At 53.7% G+C, this 22,244-nt stretch overlaps 7 protein-coding genes across 7 annotated transcripts; 2 read left to right on the forward strand and 5 right to left on the reverse strand.

Moving 5' to 3' along the window:
* Positions 1 to 306: 306 nt before the first annotated feature.
* On the reverse strand, positions 307 to 1,888 carry CH63R_11724 (Terpene synthase family protein; the record flags this gene model as incomplete). Its single annotated transcript, XM_018306698.1, has 8 exons — positions 307 to 376; positions 432 to 664; positions 735 to 768; positions 826 to 915; positions 968 to 1,124; positions 1,176 to 1,447; positions 1,506 to 1,571; positions 1,641 to 1,888. 8 exons carry the CDS (start codon positions 1,886 to 1,888, stop codon positions 307 to 309), a joined length of 1,170 nt encoding a protein of 389 aa, XP_018153539.1.
* A 1,856-nt stretch (positions 1,889 to 3,744) lies between these two features.
* Positions 3,745 to 4,473, reverse strand: CH63R_11725 (polysaccharide deacetylase; the record flags this gene model as incomplete). Its single annotated transcript, XM_018306699.1, has 1 exon — positions 3,745 to 4,473. The coding sequence occupies one exon, from the start codon at positions 4,471 to 4,473 to the stop codon at positions 3,745 to 3,747; it is 729 nt and encodes a 242-aa protein (XP_018153540.1).
* A 3,508-nt stretch (positions 4,474 to 7,981) lies between these two features.
* CH63R_11726 (uncharacterized protein) lies at positions 7,982 to 8,896 on the reverse strand (the record flags this gene model as incomplete). The annotated part of the gene is made up of 1 exon (XM_018306700.1): positions 7,982 to 8,896. The coding sequence occupies one exon, from the start codon at positions 8,894 to 8,896 to the stop codon at positions 7,982 to 7,984; it is 915 nt and encodes a 304-aa protein (XP_018153541.1).
* Positions 8,897 to 12,740: 3,844 nt separating this feature from the next.
* On the reverse strand, positions 12,741 to 14,430 carry CH63R_11727 (WD repeat domain-containing protein; the record flags this gene model as incomplete). Its single annotated transcript, XM_018306701.1, has 2 exons — positions 12,741 to 14,136; positions 14,216 to 14,430. 2 exons carry the CDS (start codon positions 14,428 to 14,430, stop codon positions 12,741 to 12,743), a joined length of 1,611 nt encoding a protein of 536 aa, XP_018153542.1.
* A 779-nt stretch (positions 14,431 to 15,209) lies between these two features.
* CH63R_11728 (Helicase associated domain-containing protein) lies at positions 15,210 to 18,140 on the forward strand (the record flags this gene model as incomplete). Its single annotated transcript, XM_018306702.1, has 1 exon — positions 15,210 to 18,140. The coding sequence occupies one exon, from the start codon at positions 15,210 to 15,212 to the stop codon at positions 18,138 to 18,140; it is 2,931 nt and encodes a 976-aa protein (XP_018153543.1).
* A 443-nt stretch (positions 18,141 to 18,583) lies between these two features.
* On the reverse strand, positions 18,584 to 19,325 carry CH63R_11729 (Secreted protein; the record flags this gene model as incomplete). Its single annotated transcript, XM_018306703.1, has 3 exons — positions 18,584 to 18,905; positions 18,979 to 19,063; positions 19,115 to 19,325. The coding sequence occupies 3 exons, from the start codon at positions 19,323 to 19,325 to the stop codon at positions 18,584 to 18,586; spliced, it is 618 nt and encodes a 205-aa protein (XP_018153544.1).
* Positions 19,326 to 20,987: 1,662 nt separating this feature from the next.
* Positions 20,988 to 21,603, forward strand: CH63R_11730 (Alpha-glucanase; the record flags this gene model as incomplete). The annotated part of the gene is made up of 2 exons (XM_018306704.1): positions 20,988 to 21,191; positions 21,346 to 21,603. 2 exons carry the CDS (start codon positions 20,988 to 20,990, stop codon positions 21,601 to 21,603), a joined length of 462 nt encoding a protein of 153 aa, XP_018153545.1.
* Between the last annotated feature and the right edge of the window lie 641 nt (positions 21,604 to 22,244).

Consider the following 22,244-nt stretch of genomic DNA (forward strand, 5'->3'; position numbering starts at 1 on the left):
TACGTTGGTTGGGAAATGGTGTGTAATGAGCCTTCAATCTCATGCGACCTCTGTAGGGCAGAAGCTACCACCCTGTTTTCCGTGGACTAGCAAGATATCTCACCTCCGCTGATAATCGGCTGCAGCTGCCTAGACTTGGTATGCTTTTGTTTGTTATCCAGTATCACATGGCGACCGTTTGATTTCATCAACAGGGCAAACCCCCGATATGAAGTCCAATTGGTAAAGCACGCGTTGTTCAAGGGTAACTGTCCAACGCCTTCCTGCTTACCCATGCCTTTGTCAAGTCCCAACGCCTTTTATTCATCAAAGCAAAATGTCCAAGGAACCGTCCTCATTCAAGCAGCCCTCCAGTTTGTAGCGGGAGGATTCCAATCTGCCAAAATGGGTTAGCTGATGCACTCCTATTAGCAAATACAAGGAGCACTCACGTGAACTGGATGGATCCAGTGACCATGCAACGACATGCGTCGCAGTAGGTCTTCATTAACTCCTGCCCTCCCTTGCCAGCCGACTGCTCTAAAATACCAGCTGCCTCCTCAAAGACCGTCACTGAGGTAGCCAGCTCAGCAAGGAGGTCATCGACAGCCTGCTGAGGGGATATACCCTTGTGCTTCATAAGTATGGGGATGGCATTCACAATGCTCTCGCTGCCTTCCTTAGGCTATTCATGTTTGTCAGTACCTAGGATATCAGGGACGAGTAGAAGAAGAAGAAAAAGAAAGGGCACTTACAATCTCTTTCCGGAGAGAAAGAATGTCATTTGTGCTGTGGGTTGTCAAGTGGTCAGCTATCGTGCTATGAATCTGAAGGGAGAGCACTTACATCCAAATGGCCCTGCTTGTCTCTGACCATATGGTTTGGATCTGCCCCATGTGCCGGATATCCTCTGGAATGTTGTCCGATAGACCATACCTGATACACTGGTAAGCAAGGTCTGATAATCTCATGTCTCTCGATGACTAACTCGATTAGAGCGCACAGAGTCCAGACCGCAGCCGTGCCATGTCGAAGCTCGGAATACGACTCAATGTCAGGAAGTGTGCCCTGGAGACGCATTTTCTGTTCCTCGTGGCAGTTGTCGATGTAGCGCCGCATCTGGGTCATGAACGTCTGTCTCTGTTCTGTTGGCTGGTCAGCTTTGTTCACAACACCCAAGGGGTATCAATACTCACCAAGAGAGTAGCCCATCTGTAGCTTGTCTCCAATCATCTTCAACTCAGGATTGGCATTTTGAAGCTCAACGCTTAATTTGGTCTTGGGAGGGGCAAGGCCAAGGAAATGCTCAAGCACTCTGATGGTGTTGTCTCGATGAGCCTTGGCGTGGAGTATGTCGTTGCTTAAGTCACCGGTTCCCTGCTGATCGATGGCGTCGTCCCAGCAGAACAACCAAATAATGTAAAGCGCCAGGATCCGAACTTGGTCCCATTTAGGATGAGGGTAGTATCTGCAAAGACAGATTCAGTGATCTGTATATTCGGAGGGAAGGGGTATACGCTGCTTACAGACTGACGAAGCGGGCATAATTGGCCTTCCGGTACTTCTCCCGCAGCTGAGACGGCTTGACGAGTCTATTTTTACAACAAGACGTTAGTCGGGAAGATTTTGATTTCTCCAAATAAACAGTTTGTCGCGCATACCGGTCAAAAGTACTTTCGATGACGGGAATGAGACGCTTGTAATTGATGTTGGCCTTCACCGGCCACCCCTTGAGAATGCCGTAGAGGTTTGGGACCCGAATGGCCGTTCCTTTCAAGGCTGTGATCATGGCCTGAGTCTCTATAGTCTTTGGGTTCGTCGCATCGGCAGTCGTATTCGCCATGTCTGCTTTCTGCGGGCTGGCTCGGTCGGGGAGGTCAGGATCCAGAGGCCGTTTGTCGAGGCACATCTTGGCGTGGGATGGTTCATCCAGACTTGGGTTATATGAACAACGAGACGAACCGAACTTGAATTTCCTTCTTGCCCTCTTCAGTCTGAGAAAAAGACAGGCAGGAAGAAAACCCAGGTCTCTGTTATTGGTTGGAGACACCCTCAGACAAGTGAGAGCCGTCTGGGGAGGGAGGGGGTACTGCATGGAAGCGGCAAGAATACATATGCATGGTATGAATACGGCGAGAGGTCATCCCGATAAATAAATAAAAGCCCAACGGGAAGGAGGGACGGGCCCTCCAGATCCTTTATATCCTACTCTTCCCTCATTCCTCTTCAACCAAGCCCCGAAGACCCTAGTGGTCTGGTGGTATAACGCCCTGGTCCGTTAGTTTGAACTTGGTGATGAAACCCAACGAAGTTAATCGGGATGGAGGGTTTCGTAGGGCTACAGTTTGAGTCGCTCACTGCGCGCCTGAGCTTTTGTTTCCAGCTCCCCCTTTTATGATTGTTACACATCATGAATTCCTCATGTCATCCTCTCTTGGTCTTGCGGACGTACGCCGTTAATATGGACGTTTTCTCATTGCCCCAAGTAAGTATATCTAGACGATTCTTTGTTCAGTGTTGTCACGGGGTTTAGCAAAGTCCCTTCCCTAACAGACACGGCATCAGCTGACTGGCAAACTTGAATGTCGAGGATTCGGATCCAACACGAACTCCTTCTTCTCCCACTCACACACCCCTCCTATTAATAACGAGTCTGCGTCAAAACCATACACCTCCTCGGGCCAAGTAAGATATTGGGCTCGTGAGTCTCGTGCCTCTTGTAGCAGCCATGAATATACCCGGTGATGTGTGGTGAGTCTCCCGAGGGCATAGCTTCATGAAGGTAGACATTGGATCCGCTCTGCTGCACACAAGGAACAGAAGCGTTGTTTTGGCCCAATAAGCCCCGAGGCTGTCTTGATTAGCCTTGGTGAGGTCGACGTCGGGGGCCACATGTCATGTTCCTCAGATGTGATGAGGGTTGATTTCTGCAGAATCTCGCGCTGCGGGTTGCCGATAGATCGAGTCTCAGCAGCTTATTTGTGAACGATGACACACACCATTGCTTCTGTCATAAGGATATAGACAAAACGAGATGTCGAGACTCGAGTTTCTCGTGGACGGACGGCTACCTGCATGGGAACAGTGGGGAAAGACTGGTGATACTCGGGAGATGCTTCGAATCTCCAACTCGGTGAGGGCCATGTGGCGTTCTCATTTCCGATTTCCTCTCGGCTGCCAGCATGTAATCCTCAACCCCCCCCTTATCGTACAAAGATCTGGCTTGTATGCGTAGCACTCGATACTCTGCGCAAGCCTCATTTAAATCGTAAATCACACATCTCAGCCTGCACCGAGGCGCTCGCTTGGTACGCTGGAGCCTCGTAGGAAATGTTCCTCGTGTCGCTCCAATGAAACATAACAAAGGGGACCATGCCTCATCAGTCCACAAAGCCGCGATTTGGCGACCTCTATCATGCGTCGTCCCGTCTCTTCATGCAGGATGGGCCGAGGCTACGCAGACCAAGTCTTTGCCATGCCCACGGCACCGCAAAGCACGCGAGCTTGCGCTCCATGTGTATCGGGCGTAGTGGTGTCACATATGAAGCGCGTGTTTTCGGCGATCCGATGCTGCAAGTGAGGCTAGCCCAAGCAGCAGGCACGCACGCCCTTTACACCTACCAATATTCCCCACCGACGCACGATTCTCGAGGGCAGCGAAGAAACCGGAATCTAAGCGGGAGCTGCGTTTGTCTATCTCCTCACTTCAGTGCCATACGTCATGTCGAGTTCGCAAAGTATGCAACGAACTCTTTTGAGCCAACCTCATTTGCCTGTGTCGACTTCCTTGAGCAGCTCCGTCAGGCTCATGATGCTGTAACCACGTCGTTTGAGCTCCGGAAGGACCCTCCGCAGCATGGGAATGGTCCAGCTCCTCCTGTCGTGGCAGATTATGATCGCACCCGGGCGGGCCATGCTCAAGATGTGGTTGGCGTTCATCCGCCAAGAACTGATCTGGGCGTCGTGTGGGTATACGCTGCCCAGAACCATCCTGTAACCCATCTTGTCGACCAGTCGCCGCATCTTGTCGTTGAAGAAGCCCGAGCCCGGTCGGAAGTAGTTGGCCACCATCGGTTTGTTCTGGTATTCGTATGCGACCTTGATCTTCCTGTTGACCTCGAATATTTCCGACTCCAGCTGTCCGTCGGGTAGGGATCGCGAAGCTTCGTCATGCATGGCGTGGTTCCCGAGTTCGCTTCCGGACTTGATGATATCATCTAGGTCTTCTTCGCGACCATTCATCTGCGATCCAATGAGGAAGAATGTTGCACGGGCGTCGTTCTCGTTGAGTATTCTCAGGATCTCGGAGGTGTGCTGGGACGGCGCATCATCAATCGTCAGGCCGATGATTTTCTTGTCCGTCGAGACTTGCCAAAGCACGTCGGGCCATCGTCGCGCAAAATAGTCGATGAGAGATGCCGGGGGCTTGTAGATGATGTAGAAAGGGATGACCAGTAGGACGGCCAGGGTGAGGAGGGCCAGCAGGGTAGCCATTCGGTTCCTCCGCACGCGTCGGCGCAGCTTATTTGGTAATCGAAGGAGAGATATTCGTGCCATTGGCCGGTCTTTTACCTTCGTGGTTGTCGAAGAAAGAACGGGAAGGGCGGCATCGTCGAAATGGTCGAGTGGTGGTGAAACGAAACGAAACGAAGCTGAGCCTACCCTTCCCATTGACGCAGGGGTCATCACGGACGTCCCAGAGCTTGGGTATCATCCCTTGACTGGAGACTGTGGCTTTATATAGCTCTGTGTGGCTTTGTGTGGCTCATCACCATAACGCCGACCGCGAGATAGACCAATGAGTGGCCGTCAGACGCGACCCTCAATCAACCCTGCCAGTTGTCATGTCCAACGTCCAGGAAGCCGTTTTTATTGAGAACATCAGCGAGCCTGAAAAACGAAACGACGGAGTGGATTGAATATCGTACTGTGTCGGCTTGGGGTTACCAAAATGGGAGAGAGCTGCATATTTCCAACTCTCTCATAGATTCCGTATCATACTTGTTCATCCAGCAATAGTAACACATTCCTGAAAGCTCGAAGGTTCCATCACTTAATCTCTCCTGCCATGCTACGCCGCCATCAACTTTAACGGAGATCGCAGAATCAGGTGCTGAGTGACACGCCCCGAAACTCTCGGGTCTCGGCAGCCCGGGCGCCGTGATCGGGATTCCCGAGACGCTGGGTTCAAACTCTGACACCTCCATTCCCGGGGACATATGGGATACTGCATGCACTGGCTCAACGAACACAATTCATTCCCAGTGGTGACAGGGTAGCCCCGTTGTACACCGCCCCCCCTCCCCCGCGGCGTTCTTGACGCCATCGGCATTTGAGGGCCTGTGGTCCAGAACGGGGGAGAGATGCGATGAACTACTGGAGAGGAGTTTTCTACACAGAGGCGAGTTAATGGCAACTAGCGACCAGCGTGCGTTTTTCGATTCGAAGTGCCCGCTTAGCTACTTACTTGTAACTATAACTTATTCATTTCTTGACGGGGGTTCAATGAAACATTGATCCCGCGTCTTGTCACCTTGATGCACATTCAGGCCCACTAACTCCTTCCTGGGAGAGAAACGTATCGGGTTGAATAAGGACGAAATGTGCTCCAGAAAAGACGTTACATCCGATCCGAAAAAGGGACGCGATGGTGATGGAGACAACCCTCCCATGACGACGGGCCCCTTAATTCTTCCATTCCCCTCGAGGCAAAACCGAGAAGGCAGCAGTAAGGGTCGAACCCCGACCTGCCTGGTCATCTCGCCCTCGCGGGGATCGGCGGCGCAGTTCCATCAGCCTCTCTCGCTTGCTGGGAGGCTGGCCTGCATTGTTCATGCGTGGGCAAGGCACCCTGGAGGAAGATCAAACATAGGACGGGCGGGACGGGGAGCAACGGCATCGACAGCTTCTCAGTCCACCGCCCAATGCCGAATGCTTTGCAAGCCCATTCGTGAATGACGGAACCCCCTTGGACCAGGTTTGCGGTGCATTTGCACAAGTAACTGCCAACTCGGAGGGAGAAGAAAGCTGTCGCTGTGCGCAAACCTCGATGAGCTGTCTTTTGGAAGATAAAGAGGTTGAGTTTGTAGGGGTTCATGACTCTGGTTTTATGGAAGCAAGCCTGCTGGTGTTTCTGTATCAATACTTAGGCACCGGCAGTATGTGATTCCACCGTCTGTGAAGTGGTGTGTACTATCCAACCCAGCAGAAGTCACCGCTCCTCCACCCACCAACCGAACCAAGGTCCCATTTTTTCATGTAAATGAATCCAATTGCCATGACGTCTCCTTCCTTTTCTCATCCAGTCCTCGCTGCGCTTAACCAACTTGCTGTCAGCGCTACGTTTCACGTCCGCACAGCATTCCTTTTTCCCAAACCCCAAAGTCCTAGAACATGTGTCTCGGCCGTGGCGACTTTTGTACCGCTACGTTGATGTCTTTCGCGGCCACATGACGATCTCCATCCGCCGACGCCATGTCGGCCATGAGCAGCCAGAAACACTCATGCCATGCCTTCCTGAAGATGTCGGCGTGGTGAGAAACCGAAAAGAAGAAACGAACTTGCAAAGGAGCTGGTTTCTTGTGAAGCCACTTACTCGACCCGAGAAGCCGTCACATGGGGTCGATGTTGCAGTCGTCAATCGGTAGTGGCCACGCATCCCGGGGCTGCTTCCGCCATGCACACCAAACGGGAGGTAGCCCTCCGCTCCCACCTATGTTTGTACATCTGTCGTCTTCCTCGGCAATCGCCTCCCGTCGTCTTCTTCCCCAAACCCCCTCCTCCACATCCTCAAAGAGCAGTGCAGCCTGCTTGACGGAGCTGGTCACCTGCGCAGCATTCGCTCTGGCCGTGGAAGCAAAAGACAAGGTGTGAACTACAGATTCGCAACTCGGCCCGCCCCACCCCAAGATCCAGCAAATCCTAGGTATCCTCTTCCCCCCCTCCCCGCGACGACCGCCGACGATCCTTCCGCAATCAAGACGGGAAAGCCGATGATCTGATACATCCAGTCCACTTCATCGCTTTCCCCGGTCGACAACAACCACCGCCACTCCAATGCTTCGTCATCCGTGTGATGGTGTAAATACCTTACTGGAATAGCCTCTCCTGAGCGGGGATGGCGCCGTCGGTATCGAAGTACCGCGAGCCGACAGCGCCTGCTGGTTGTGGAGATTTGAAATAATTCGGACAAAGGAAGGCGTTGGCGCAGTCACCGGATACCAACGACTCGGAAAACCCTAGACTCGATTTGAGCCTCGGGCGCGGGCAGGGAGCGCATCGGCTCATTACATGCTCTCGCCTGAGATCTTGGGCCGTGCGTCCTCTAGGCTCGGTTTTGTCCGTCCAACCGTTTTCTCGCCAGCCTGTGGGTTTGCATGCGAGGTAGTTGCTTGTTGTTCGGACGAAGTGTACGAGTAGGTTCGTGAACGTAGGTGTGCGAGTTAAGTTTAACCACATATGCGACGGAATAAGGCAGAGCAGAGCAGAGCGCACGGGTTGGCCTCATGCGGGCGAGAACTCTGGGTCAACCACCACGGACCACATGACCGAACTACCTCTTAAACAAAATGACACTCGAGAGCAAAAAAAAAAAAACCAAAAAAAAAACCACAGGCTAGCAAATAGCTTTGTTTTGTTGTTGTCAATAGCAATACTGTAGGTGCCTCCGCAGCAGGTGGCTAAAGGGGACGGGATATCCATACGTCATTCAAAGGTATATACACTGAAACGCCAATTATCCCGTATGTAGTAGCTGGGCATAAAGTTCCTCAAACAGAGCCATGCCCTCCCTAGGCGAGAGATCCTTCCGCGCCATGGTCCAGGTGAAGTTATGCTCTGAGCCAACCAAAGTCTCGTTTTCATCATCTTCCCTCTAAAAATAAAAAAATAAAAAGGGCCGAGGTCGTGGTCCGGTTGAAAAGGATGCCTCCTTCCGATTATGTACAAAGAAGAGTCTCGAATTTCGCGCACTGAGCAGGCGGCGTGGGATGGTGCAGATGCATCAGATCCATGCAGCAGCCATCGAGCGTTGGGGTGTGTGGCTGTCGGTGAAGAAGCTGGCGAAGAGGCTTTGAACCTCGGCAAGATAATCTTCTGCGGCAAACTTGCAGAGACCTTCGGCCTTCAGAGCGCGCTCCTCCTCGTACATGACATCGTCCTTGATGCCAAACTCTTCGGCGATTTCCGTGACCTGAGCTAGTTCGCGGCCAAAGGGGTGCGACTCGGCAGACAACTTGTCCTGTCTCGATTGTTGCTGTTGCTGGAATGCGGGAGTAGGCATCGGCGGTACGGGGGCCTTGAGCGCGGGGGCGACCGAGTTGTGAGAAATGGTCGAGGCGGCGCTGGAACCAGAGGACGCCCGCGAGGAGAATGTCATGCTGGCCTTGGAGGAAACTGTTTTGTCCGAGGCTTTCGACAATTGGGAGAGGGAACGCTGTCGGGCGACGGCGTCATATGAAGCCTGCTTTGTGTGCGAGGGCGCGCGCTTTGGGATAGTGGGAACGGCGGGGACCTCGGGGATCGCGGAAGGGTTCATGGCAGAACTGGGGGCGACGAAGAAGCAGGACAAGTGGTTCGATTCCTTGGACAGCTCGTGAGGCGAAACATCGGGGCTGGTTGGGGGAGAAGACGCGGCTGACTTGGCGCTTTCCGAATCCTCCTCCGATGACTTCCTTGATGAGTTGCTGGACGCGTCGGTTCCGGTTCGGGGTCGGATATCGGGAGCGTTGTAGGAAAGCATGTTGGTGGTGTGAACGAGCTCCATGGGCGCAGAGATCTTGTGCCTGATGACGGGTTGGCCTTTAGTAGTCTTGCTTCGTTGCATAACATTGCTGCGCTCCTTTCCCCGCGCAGCGTCGGAGAGATCGATGCTGTTCTTGACCCGACGGGTGGTAAAGGCTCTTGAGAGAGACGACATGTTGGCGGTTGACGAGGACACCGAGTAGACTCTTAACTTGGCTGAGATACTGACTTAAGCAAAAGGCCGGGAAAGCTTTGCTTGAGGGAATAAGTAGATAAGCAAGCTTGAATCGGGCTACGGAAAGCAAGCGCCTGATCCGGGAGCGAGAGCCTGGTGTGCGGTGACGGGATGCGGAGAGCAGCAGATGGTGGTGATAAAAGGTGCTGCAGACTGCACTCGTGATTGGACCTGTGACCTTTATCGGCAGGTGAGGTGGACCTTGTGCTGCAAGACAGTGGCAGTGAAGTGGATGACAGGGAAGTGATGCCGAAATAGTGAAATGGAGGCGCGGTCGGTGATAGGATCTGCTGAGAGGGATTTGGTGGTCGGGCGTTAGGATGTGCTTGTGCCTTCGTCTGTCCACGGTGATGTTGGGAATTTAGGCGAGACCAGCGATTATATGACAGCGTGACGGATTCTCCTGGGCAAGTTGCGCCGTGTTGCCGTGTGTGAGACACTAGGAGGGTAGAGGAGACCAGTCCTGGGTAATTGGGATATACGGTGAGTGATTCGGCGTCAATCCGGATGAGAGTGGTTGTGTACGAGGTGCAAAGGAAAGTAAGTATTGTGACGCAGCCGAGTTGAGTGGATGAAATGACTGAGTGATACAGATCAACCTGCGTTGATCCGAGTGTTGCTCGTGTGTGATAATGGACGGGCTCAGTGCAGTAGTAGCTAGCTAGGAAAGAACGTTCAACGTGTCGCGCGATGTGTTTGAAGAGAGAGTTGCGTGGTGTTTGATGTTGTGTCAAAAAGTTCGAGCCCGCGACAGAATGTTTTCAATTGTCTCGAGTTTCTCGGGGGACAGGCAGAGAGAGGCAGAGAGAGAGAGAGAGAGAGAGAGAGAGAGAGAGAGAGAGAGAGAGAGAGAGAGAGAGAGAGAGACGTATGGACGGGGAAGAAGAGAAAAATACACCACAAAGGGAGCGATGATGTGTTAATGGACTAGAAACGAAATGTAAAGGATGGGTCCTTCTTCCAATACTGAGGCTGGAATAGGTTGAAGAGAGGGAAAGAGAGAAGGGGGCGCGTAGGCCAGTGCATGCGGGAGGGATGAAGAGTAGTAATAATACTCTGGTTGAAATGTCTACATGGTACTCTGTACAGTACATACAGTTGTGCCTTGCCAAACAGGGCTCGCAGGGCGAGGCGATCTACTCCTTGTTTCTTTCTCCTCCTTTCTTCCGTTCTCCTCGTCTTTCTGCCCTGGGCCTGGCCTTGCTCCGGCCTCCCCAAAAACGAACGAATGGTCACCCACCGGGTCCTGGTCCTTTCGGGGCCAGGAGGGATGTCGCTCTTTGATTGCCCTACCGCCCATTCTGGTTGGCTCTCGACGCTTTCCCTCGCAGGGAATGGAGCCAACGACTGGAGACTGCCACTTGGGAAACGCTGCCCTGGCGCCATCCTTGCCGTCTTTCCTTTTCGCTTCCCCCTGTCGGAGGTGGAGTCTTGGGTACCCGAAATGGGAAAGCTCCCCTGAATCCTCACTGTGTGTTTGCTCGTCTTTGCCAACTCCACCTTTTAACGCTAGGACCCCAAAGAAGATGGCCTCTGCGCCAATGATGGTTGCTGTCTGTCACAAACCCCTGGTCCTTCCTCATGGTCTTCTCCACGCTGCCACACTCACATTTTCGCCGTCCCTGCCGCCGTTTGTCCAACAGTTTTTCTCTCGCCCCCCAGTTGATGAGTCGCGATGAGTGCGTGAATGAATAGTCGTCCACGGTCAACCAGTCAGGTTCTGCATCTATCTGTACGGATAACTTGGGATGAGATGCAACCCTGCGTCTATCAGGCTCTATCAGGCTCTCTGCGTGACAGATAGCCGACCCTCATCCGCTAAGAAACACTCGAGGCAGCACGACTCGGATGATGGCATAGCACACGCATCGATACCAATCGCAAGCCCAAATCACCATTCGACCCCATCTAACCACCGCCAAGCGGAAGCGGAAGGGGTGGATGCGATGATCTATCTGCCTTGTGGAAAAAAATATGGCCGACATCGTCAGACCAGCACAGCCGAGACCAGTCCGGCGCTTCACTAGCTCCCTGTTGATGGCTCATCGCAACCGCTATCGTCGCCCTTGATTCACCTTCGCAGGCCGACGCGATCTTGTCTTCATACTGATCCATGTGTTCATGTGTCGGGCTACGAGCGCCATGTTTCGCTCCTGCCGTCTCGTCATCGATGGGGTATAGTCGCACGTGCAGAAAAATCCGGCCGGCGCACAAAAGAAACCAATGCTCGGCCTGACGTCGCCGGTGTGCCATTCATTCTGAATGCCACCATCGGGGCAGCATCCCAAGAGGGGCGGGGCAAACCAACTTCACTACTGTTGACAGTCAGTCCACCGGCATATCGACTAAGTCATGGGCCCTGAAGGACCTGGCCCGTTCACATCCTGGAAGAAGATTGTGTGATCGAGCCTCGGCGTTATATCGCCAACCTGCCAGGTTTCTCCGGGGAGAGAGCCCGCATCCTTGCACTGATACAGTGCTGATATTATCAGTCCGAAATGCTGGGCGATGGGTGGGTTTGTGGGTTTTTTTTGGGGGGGTGTTGGACCAGTGACCAAAGCCGACGCCTCCAAGAGTCACAGAGCCCAGGAGAGCGCCGAATAGATAGCGCAACAGCCGAGACAGGCTGTTTTCGTTAGAGCAGCTTGAGTCTTGAAAGAGGCGCCATTGGCTGCGTGTTCCACCCGCCATGCTCACCCGTTGGCAACCCCCCCTGAAGTTTCACTGTTTCATCCTGCGCCATCCCACCCCAGTGGCGCCGTGTGCCTCTCGTGCCTGCGCAAGCGGCGTAGGGATCCATGTCGACACTCAGCCATTTCACTCGCTTGACCGCCTCCACAGCGCTTCGTTTCCCTCGCGCATCTTCCAGGGGAACCGCCCGGTGGTGTGGTGGTGTGGAAACCAGACGATCAAGAAACTGAATTTTACTCCCTCATTTTTAGCTTATTTCTCGCGACTTGGAGGAGGCAAAAAGGCTAGAGTCTGTCTGTCTGGATTTGCGTATGCGGAATTCCCCTGGAAGTTGTCCCCATCGGAATCAACCTGCAACGAGGCTCATCTTTGCATGGTCTGCGGTAGGTCAACATTGGTGGAAGTTCAACAACATCAACAAGGATTTATGTTCAGGCCTGGCTCTTATCTCACATCTCATATCGGTCCACCTCCTCCGTCATAATGTGTGCGCATGAAAATGTTAGCTGCTGCGGTCCCTCGCCCTCCTCCTCCCCTTCCTTCGTTCCATATGTTAATGCTCAACTCTGTAGAACTCCTTTACTCGCTGGAACAGTTCTTCATTCAATGACCTTCGGGTTCCTACTCAACGATGCCTTCGGGGGCCGCGGTTCCTCTACATTAAACCCTGACAAACGGTTCGTCACCAATCGTTTTCCCGGTTTGGGCCCATTGTTTGACAGTCTTGGCCATCTGCCCGTCTCCACGAAGCTGATGTGGTCTATGCTTATTACTGTTCGGACGACGGCATTGAACTTTGGACGATTTTGAGACTACTTCGCACGGCTCGAAACCTGCTCCCCGACACGGCGTACTCTAGTCCGACCAATTCCCCCGCCCTCAACGGGCGCCGGCCGTCCCAGAATCGTCGCCATCAGTCTGATGTTTGCGGCCTCCCAAGGTCTGGGCTGGCGCCGGAGAGCTACTCGGCCTACTGTTTCGATTCATCCGGCCAAGCCCGCGGGTAATTCTCCTAACGATACTCGACCAGATGCCTTACAGGATGTACCTGGCAACAACATGTGAATGACCCACATGATTGGCTTTCTTCGCCTTAGTCCTCGTCCATCGAGTCGTCTCCGTCCTTCTCGCCCTCCTCGCCCTCGTCCTCGTCCTCGCTGGAGCTGCTGTCGTCATCCAAAACGCCGACGAGACGGTCCTCCTCGACGCCTTCCGGCCTCTGCGGGACGCGCTCGGCAAATGCGTGTCGAACGCCTGCGTTGGTGCTGGTATCCCAAACGTGCATGGTGCCACGGCTGCCGGCAACGGCGAGTCTGAATGCGACCTCGGGATCGGGTGCGAACTGCGTCGAGAAGACCTTGCCGACGTCCAAGTTGCGGGAAACGACCATGGATGGGCCGCTGGCCTGAATGTTCCACAGTTTAACGGTCTTGTCGGTCGAACCAGTGGCCATGAAGCCGGGTACGACGGGGTTGATGTCGAAGGAGGAGACGGACTCGTCGTGCGCCTGCAGCGTCCAGACGGCCTTGGTCGCCTCGGGTGTCGCCGGCGCGTTGCGAACGTCATGGAAGTGTATAATTCCGTTCTCCGTGGACACGTAGAAGTAATTGGGGTCATGGGGGTCCCACCGGATGTTCTCGACGTCGCTCTCGACGCCCCATCTGGGCGCCTTGGCCTCAGGGGCTCTCATGTCCGCGGCGACGACAGTCCTGTCGTAACTGCCGCTCAGCAGCACAGTCGACTCAATCGAGTGCCACGCGAGAGAGCACACCTTGTCCGTGTGGTAGGAGTACGACTTGGCGCACTTGGCCGTGTGCAGATCCCAAAGCTTGACCGTCTTGTCGGCGGAGGCAGAGGCCAGGAGGTTCCTGTGTTTCCTGTTGGCCGCGAGGGCAAGGACGGCGTCGACGTGGTACTCGTCGTTGGCCTTCCTGGCCTTCTTCTTTTTCTTCTTCTTGTCCGCGGCGCCCTCGCCGGCTTGGCCCAGAATGGCGTTGGGGTACAGGCTGTCGATGGTATCGAGGTCCCAGACCTCAATGTCCGGGTCCATGGTGCCGATGGCGACAAAGTTGGCCCTCGAGTCCTGGTCAACGCCGGCCTTCTGCACAGGGATATCGAGCCACTCGACGCAGAGGGGTATCGCGGGGAGCATGATATCGTGGTGAACGTAGAGATTGTCGGCCGAGTCCTCGTAGACGTAGACCTCAAGGTGAGCCATCTCGTCCTCGACCTTTGCTGCAAGCAGGAGGTTGTCGGTCGCGAGGATCTGCAGGTCCTCGCGGTCCTCGTCTTCATCGTCGTCCGGCCCGCCGTTGCCGTGGAGCGTGATGTACGGGTCTTCCTTGTTCGATTCATAGTAGGCCAGTGACTTGATGTTGCCGAACATGGCCATGCCCTCGCCTTGACCAACCTTTTCCTCGTCGTCCTCGTCGCTGTCGTCGTAGTGCTCCAGATCGTATTCCTTCAGGTCTTCATCGTCGAGGTTAACCCTATGGCGAAAAGGTCAGTATAACACGCTTTCCCCTGTAGCCGCCAGATGCGCCTTCGCAGAGACGGGGTAAAACCAACTTTTCCGTCTTCGATTCCTCTGTGCCGTTTGTAGCACTGGCCGCAACACCGTCTTCTGCATCCTGCGCTTCCTTCAAGTCCTCCTCGGCATCGTCCAGCTGCAGCTTGGCGAGCTCGGCTATGCGCTCGTACTCGCTCTCGTCAAATGTGTACTTTGAGGGGAAGGGCGCCGCGAAGCCCCGGGGCACCCAAGTGGAGGTAGTGATCATGGACATCTTGGATGTTTGTTCCAAGGAATACGTCGCTAGTGACCGGGTATATTTACTGCGGATGTGCAGAAAGATTTCGACTTCACAAGTGTCCAACCAAAGATAAGGTTGTATGTAGTCGACAAAAACAAATGTCAAAAACTTTTGGGGGGCTTGGGTTTGGTGGAGGGACTCGATCTTCTCCAGTTCCGTCCCGACTGTGGGCAGCGCGAAGGAAAAAAATATTCGAGAGTGGGGTTTATCTTATCTTATTATCGATAAACAGCCGCTGTGACAGCTTTGCTTGTGAAATGCACCTGACCAAACCAAATACATCAGAGATCAGGATACCGGCAAATTCCCTCTGTAGTCTCGATTATTCAGAGAACCCACAAGAAATATCATAGAATTATGGACTCTTTTTTTTTGTATTTAGTTTATTCAATCCTCCTGCATTATACTGCACTGGTAGTGTTCAAAATCGAGTTCGCTAACGCCAAAAAGCCACGGACTGTTATTGCATTAGCGGAATAGGCAGTGACGTCTTTTACGGATATATGCATCTGCGCCGCTGTCCCACCCAAGGCTCCTAGTCAAGGCCCCAGTTCTCAAGCTTTGTTTACTTGCTTACCTCGACTGCTTTGTATTCGTTTGTCGACATCACAACCACCTTGAACTCAACTAGCCAGACCACGCACAGTCGACGGCACATCGTGTGTATTACGACCACCTCAACGCGAATCCGAATTTGACGGATAGGGGGGGACAAGGGCGGCACCTCACACGGTCGTAAGACTACTGACAAAATGTACGACAACCGAGATGGATCAGGCCCCAGCTTCAAGCGCCGGAGAATAGACGGAGGGAGATTTCAGGACTCGGGCCGCTCGACACCCCGCGACTCTCGCGCCGCCGAAACGCCAGCCAGAGACGTCCCGGAACCGACTGACGAAGACTCGAAAGCACTGGATCGCGACTGGTACCTGGGCGACGAGTTCGGCGGTCATACATTTGGCGATGACTCGCACAATCCCTTTGCGGCGTATGCATCATGGGAGGCCGAGAAGCAGGAGGCTGCCAAGGCAGAAAAGATGTCGAGTCGATTTGATGCGCGGAAGGAGCAGCGGCAGAGAGAGAACGACGCGTGGGAGACGAACCGAATGCTAGTCTCCGGTGTGGCGCAGAGGAGGGACATGGGCGCCGATTTCGACGACGAAGAGGCCACACGAGTTCATCTTTTGGTACACGACTTGCGGCCGCCTTTTCTTGATGGACGAACCATTTTCACGAAACAGCTGGAACCCGTGCCTGCTGTTCGTGACTACCAGAGCGACATGGCTGTGTTTAGTAGAAAGGGCAGCAAGGTGGTGAAGGAGGCGCGTCAGCAGAGGGAACGCCAACGACAAGCACAGGAGGCCACGAACATCGCCGGCACAGCCTTAGGAAACCTCATGGGCGTGAAAGAGGACGACGGGGACAGCGCACTGCCAGTCGCTTCGGAGAACGACACGAAGAAGAAAAGCGGGGACGAGCCCGCGGAGAATGGCAACAGCAACAAATTCAGCGATCATATGAAAAAAGACGAAGGTGGCGGTAGCGATTTCAGTCGAAGCAAGACGCTGCGCGAGCAAAGGCAGTATCTTCCTGCATTTGCAGTCCGTGAGGATCTGATGCGTGTCATCCGGGAGAATCAGGTCATTATCGTAGTCGGCGAGACAGGGTCCGGCAAGACGACTCAGTTGACGCAGTTTCTCTACGAGGACGGGTTTGGAAAGTCGGGCATGATTGGGTGCACACAGCCGAGACGTGTGGCCGCGATGAGTGTCGCTAAGCGTGTCTCCGAGGAGATGGAAGTCAAGCTCGGCAGCACGGTCGGCTATGCAATTCGTTTCGAGGATTGTACCAGCAAGGAGACTGTCATCAAGTACATGACCGACGGTGTACTGCTGAGAGAGTCGCTAAACGAGCCTGATCTCGACAGGTACTCGTGCGTCATCATGGACGAGGCGCACGAACGTGCCCTGAACACGGATATCCTGATGGGATTGTTCAAGAAGATCCTTCAGAGACGGCGGGACCTGAAGCTTATCGTCACATCTGCGACCATGAACGCAAAGCGGTTTTCGGACTTTTACGGCGGAGCCCCTGAGTTCATCATCCCGGGTCGAACCTTTCCAGTCGACGTCATGTTTCACAGGTCGCCGGTCGAGGATTATGTGGACCAGGCCGTTCAACAGGTCCTGGCCATTCACGTATCCATGGATCAGGGCGACATCCTGGTATTCATGACCGGACAAGAAGATATTGAAGTCACCTGCGAGCTGATCCAACGGCGGCTTGACGCCCTGAATGACCCCCCAAAGCTGAGCATCTTGCCCATTTACAGTCAGATGCCTGCAGATTTACAGTCCAAGATTTTCGACAGAGCAGCGCCAGGGGTGCGCAAGTGCATCGTCGCCACGAACATCGCTGAGACGAGTTTGACTGTCGACGGTATCAAGTACGTGGTGGACGCCGGTTACAGCAAGATGAAGGTGTACAATCCCAAGATGGGCATGGATACCCTCCAGATCACCCCCATTTCGCAGGCAAACGCATCACAGCGATCCGGGCGTGCCGGCAGAACGGGACCTGGTAAGGCCTTTCGCCTTTTCACTGAAAAGGCGTTCAAGGAGGAGTTGTACATGCAGACAATTCCGGAAATCCAGCGGACGAATCTTAGCAACACAGTACTTATGCTCAAGTCTCTGGGCGTCAAAGACTTGCTGGACTTCGATTTTATGGATCCGCCTCCGCAAGACACTATCACGACGTCCATGTTCGACCTGTGGGCTCTGGGTGCTCTGGACAATCTGGGCGAGCTGACCCCGCTTGGCCGAAAGATGAGCGCATTCCCGATGGACCCGTCGCTGTCAAAGCTTCTCATCACAGCCGAGGAATACGGCTGCAGCGAGGAGATGATCACCATTGTATCTATGCTCTCCGTTCCCAACGTCTTCTACAGACCCAAGGAACGCCAGGATGAAGCAGACGCCCAGCGCGAAAAGTTCTGGGTACACGAGTCGGATCACCTGACGTATTTGCAGGTGTACTCCGCGTGGAAGTCGAACGGGTGCTCCGACGGCTGGTGCATCAAACACTTCCTCCATCCCAAGTCGCTCCGCCGAGCCAAGGAGATCCGCGATCAACTTCTCGACATCATGAAGATGCAGAAAATGGAGATGCTCAGCTGCGGCATGGACTGGGACATCATCCGCAAGTGCATCTGCAGCGGTTACTACCACCAGGCGGCCAAGTACAAGGGCTCGGGCGAGTACATCAACCTCCGCACCAACCTCGGCGTGCAGCTGCACCCGACGTCTGCGCTGTACGCAGGTCACCCGCCCGACTACGTCGTCTACCACGAGCTCATCCTGACTTCGAAGGTGTACGTCTCGACCGTCACCGCTGTGGACCCACACTGGCTGGCCGATCTGGGTGGTGTGTTCTACTCGGTCAAGGAGAAGGGGTACTCGGTGCGGGACAAGCGGATTACCGAGACAGAGTTCAACCGCAAGATGGAGATCGAGGCGAAGATGGCCGAGGACAAGAAGAGAGAAGAGGACAGGCTGGAGGCCGAGAAGGAGAGGTCTGCGAAGAAGAAGAGCGGCCTTGTGACGGCGGCCGGTGGGAAGAAGATTGTCACGCATGGGGCCGTGAGGAAGCCTGTCATCAAGCGAAGGGGCCGAGGCGTTTAGCGTGTATATTGGAATGAAATACGGTTTATGAAAGGAGGAGGAGCATTGTTCCGATAAAGGGATGTGCTACTTTTGAATAGCGAGCCTTCTGCATCAGCATTGGTCGACATTCAGAAATGTCACCAGACTTGTAGCCGGATAGACTCTGGACACGAGTTAAGATCAATGAACCTTGTCTCTAATAAGATGAGTCAGTCGCGTGGGTGGATTGGCACCGTTTAGAAAGACTTGGTCCAATGACGAATCTCACCAGGCAACAAGAGCGTAGAGCTGTTGTTTTCAAAGTTTGAAGATGAGCACCGGACGTTACGGACTCAAGATCATGGGGTTCAGCCGTTATAGAGAGTCTTTGGTTCAAGTACTACCTCGAGCCGCGGGCTCAACTATAGATGCCATAGCTCTGGCTGGAGACCACATGCGTGCTTCTACTAGGAGCTACTAATCTACGGGCAATCCTTGGTTGCCAGCTTGATGGATTGTTCGATGGCGCCGTCCAACTCCTGAACAGAGATTTCACCCTCGCCGGTCCCTTCGGTCGTCATTGTCAGGTAGTTGTTGATGATCAGGGTTAACTGGCCTCCGTTAGAGTTGCAGCCAGACTGAAACTCAATGTTGAGCTTGTTGCTGAACACGGTTGCGACGTCGACAGGACCCTTGAAGGGCCATTCCATATCGATGGTACCGGGGTTGTTGGCAAACTTGTACTGGTTCTGGTTCTTGGCCCAGGCACCCTCGGTCAACCTCACATGGCCCTTGTAAGCCCCACTGCGCTAATGTCAGTTCGCCGTTTCCCAAGTCTTTGCAAGTGAAGTAAAATGCTTGAGGGTTGTCCGCGTACCTCACGATGACGAGCTGCTTGGAGGCCGAAGTCTGGAGGCCGACCTTGATCTGACACCGGATGTTGACCTTGGGTTCTTTGGGTTCTATAATTCTGTCTTAGCACGAGTGCATCGTAACTTGATCCTGCAACTTACTGATGGATGCCGTCAGGTTTTTGTAAAACACATCAAAGTCGCCATCGATCCCGAGGGTTCCTTGCAGTGATCCTTCAGGGCAACCTTCTCCAGAGTACTCAAGGCTAGTTAAAGTGAGGGCTGCGTCTTGGCATTGTTGGATGCTGGCGAGCGGGCTGGCAATGGCGGCCCCGGCAAATCCGAGGGCCAGGAAAGACAGTAGGTGAACCATGGTTGTCGAGGTCGAGGACTGCGATGCTTTGCTGAGATACGAAGAGAAGACAAGCTTTGTGGTGTGGTAGGCTGAACAACGGAGGAAAAGGGGCGGGTTGGATATCCCCCTTTTATAGGTAGAAGGAGGGAAAGGCCCATGATTGAGACAGAAGAGAGTATTGAGAGGCCAGAAACTCAAAAGACTTTTCAGCAGCGATCGCAATAAAAGTTCAAAGTGTATTTGCTGTCTCTTATTACACAAGGTTCACACACGTTGAACGCAAATAGATGGGCTATTTTCGCAGTAAAAGTGAATAGGCAACTGACAAGAGCCGGTAGGGTAACTTGACGGCCGTAGAAATTAGTTGCAGGGTGTAAGATCAAAACTTGGCATCATTACCACAAGTAAGCAAATATACGGCTAGTTTCAGCGCCTAAGACTACTCGTTGGCGACACTGTCAAGTTACACTTCTTCCATCTAGAAATGTCCAGTGAGGGCCGGGTTAGGGGGTTGGGTTGGGTCGTAAAGCCCAGCAAGGACCTCAGTTGTGCCCCAATTTGTACATGCGATAATGAATAGTCATTTAGTTAGAGAGAAGACCGATTAAAAAGAGACGAACACGGGGGATTCGGTTTGATAAACTGTCAATCAAGCTTCGCTCTAGATCTAGGCTTCTGGCAGACTATGAAGTACTTGAGTCCTAGTCAACTGTCTGAGTTGGCAGGACCGCAGACCGCGCAGAACCGAGTTCACGTCCGAGAGCCATCCACGGCGTCGCCTACCACGTAGTATCACAAAGCAAGGATGGACCATGATACAAAATGACCACTACTATGCAAGACCAAATGTCTAAAACGCATAGCGTGGTGTCTAGTCATATTTCGATAACAGCGAACGCACTGGGCCACCACTCAACCCGCATCAGTTTTCGGTATTACCAGAACCTTCTCAAATGAGCGCTAGTCTGGCTGGCATGATCTGTGACTTGTGCACCATTCGAGCAGATACAAGCAGAGCTTTTTTTTGTTTTTTTTGTAATCCTCGTCAAAGGACAAATTACGTTGGCGACAGGGTTGCTCTCAGATAGGGGCGAAATCGCGTGCAGAGCCAACAAAATCGGCGGTACCCCGAACATCATCTCCGTTGTCGTTCAATCTGCTATCACAGACGAGCTCGCCCAGACAGGACGTTGATTCTTCAAGACTCCCACCGGGTGGAAATCGTTGGCCTCGACGGATATTGCGTCCACGTCCTCATCGGACCGCTTTGTGAAAGCCGTCGTGTTCGGCACGTCGTGCCGGGCTTGGCGCGGGTCTAGAGGACTGAGATCCGGACCAACAACTTACAAGCACAAGAACCCCTGCGTTCCCAGAATGGAGCCACGGTAAAACCCCACGTCCTTTGCCAGCTTGGCAAAGCTTGTGCTCGCCTGGGTTGTGCTAGAGTCGTGTCCGACATGGGGGCATTTCGTTCTCTGTCTGCTGTGCCGCCGGTGAGTCGGCAGCGGCTCCGCTGTCTCGAGGATAGAAGAATCTCGCGATGCCCTCTGCTTCGTGGTCCTCCGGCTCTGTGCTCTCGCCCATCATCGCTCGACAATATTCGGCATCATGTATGTTATCACAGAGTCTGTAATCCCTAAACCAAGCAGCGGCAGGTCTTTGCAAGTCAACTGTCGTACGATGCTTCCAGGCGTGGCCTTTTACGAGGTAGCCGTCGTTTTCGTCAATGCCATGCCGATCAACCTCTACAATAACTCGTGTGTGAACGACGGCATGTCCTGGATCTACTACGACAACATTGAATACATCTCCAACGCCGTCAAGATGGGATGGGCTGACGCCCAGCCGGCCTTCAAGAAGCCCACGCACACGGGACACGGCAACGTATACCGGCGTCGATTAGACGCAGCCCTTCCCCGGCGAACCCATTTAAGGCTTCCAGGCCCACCTGCGCATCACCCACGACATTCCGCTCCCGGAGTCGGTTGACCACGGCGTCTTCACTAAGCTCGCCGCCATCACCTAAAACTTCCCGGAGTCCATGATGGAGAGTGGAACGCCCAAGGCCATGGGTCCTTCTTGGAATATCTGCCAGCACTACGTGGTCACCAACAAGATTGACCCGACTAAGCCCGTCGGTCACGGCTGTGGGTTCTTGCCGGACGAATGCCGCTCCGATCTCGAGAGCAGTCTTACAAAAGAATGGGGTATCCGCGGCGTCGAAGGAATGTGCAGCAATTTCGCTCTCGAGCATGTACCCCTGAGCTGTCAATATCACTCAACACGTCACATGTAGGTGGTTCTCCTTTCCTCTCTTTTTCACTCCTATTTTCTTCTTCACCACCACCCCCCCTCCCCTTTCACCTGTCCAACAAAAAAAGAATTGAACCCTTATTTAATCGCACACTTTTCTCTCTCCTGATTCGGTACCTTGACTGACTCCCTTCCGAAGCGTACGGTTCAGAAGTGCTTGCGGACGAGGAAGGTGCCAAGGAATCCGATATGGAAGGTTTCGTAGGGCTCGTGTATGCTTGCAACGAGATACGTTGACCGGGGGAGTGTTACAGCGTACTACGCAACGTCGAATCGGACGTACATTGTTGGCACGATCTTTGGCTGCACGTTTAGCGTGAAGGAGGAGAAGAGACGGACACCCACAGTGTCGCTTGCTTGTCTTCGTCCAGAGTGGGTGGCATCGCCGTAACCTACCATCACAGCAGAAGCCGTGATTGCGGCGTCGTTCACCGTCGGCCAATCCTCGAGCCCCTTGGTCGGGATACCAAGTATAGCCTTCAAGGGAGTGGGAGTCGATGCTGGGTAATGTATACCAGTCGCTGGCTTCTTTCATAAAGTCCCCGCAACGCATGAGTCCGTGTATCGTCGTCCAAACATAACATTGATGAGGAGAGCGGCACTGAGAAGATCTTCGTCTTTGAG

The sequence above is a fragment of the Colletotrichum higginsianum genome, chromosome 8 (genome assembly GCF_001672515.1).
Source record: "Colletotrichum higginsianum IMI 349063 chromosome 8, whole genome shotgun sequence".
Lineage (NCBI taxonomy): Eukaryota > Fungi > Ascomycota > Sordariomycetes > Glomerellales > Glomerellaceae > Colletotrichum > Colletotrichum higginsianum.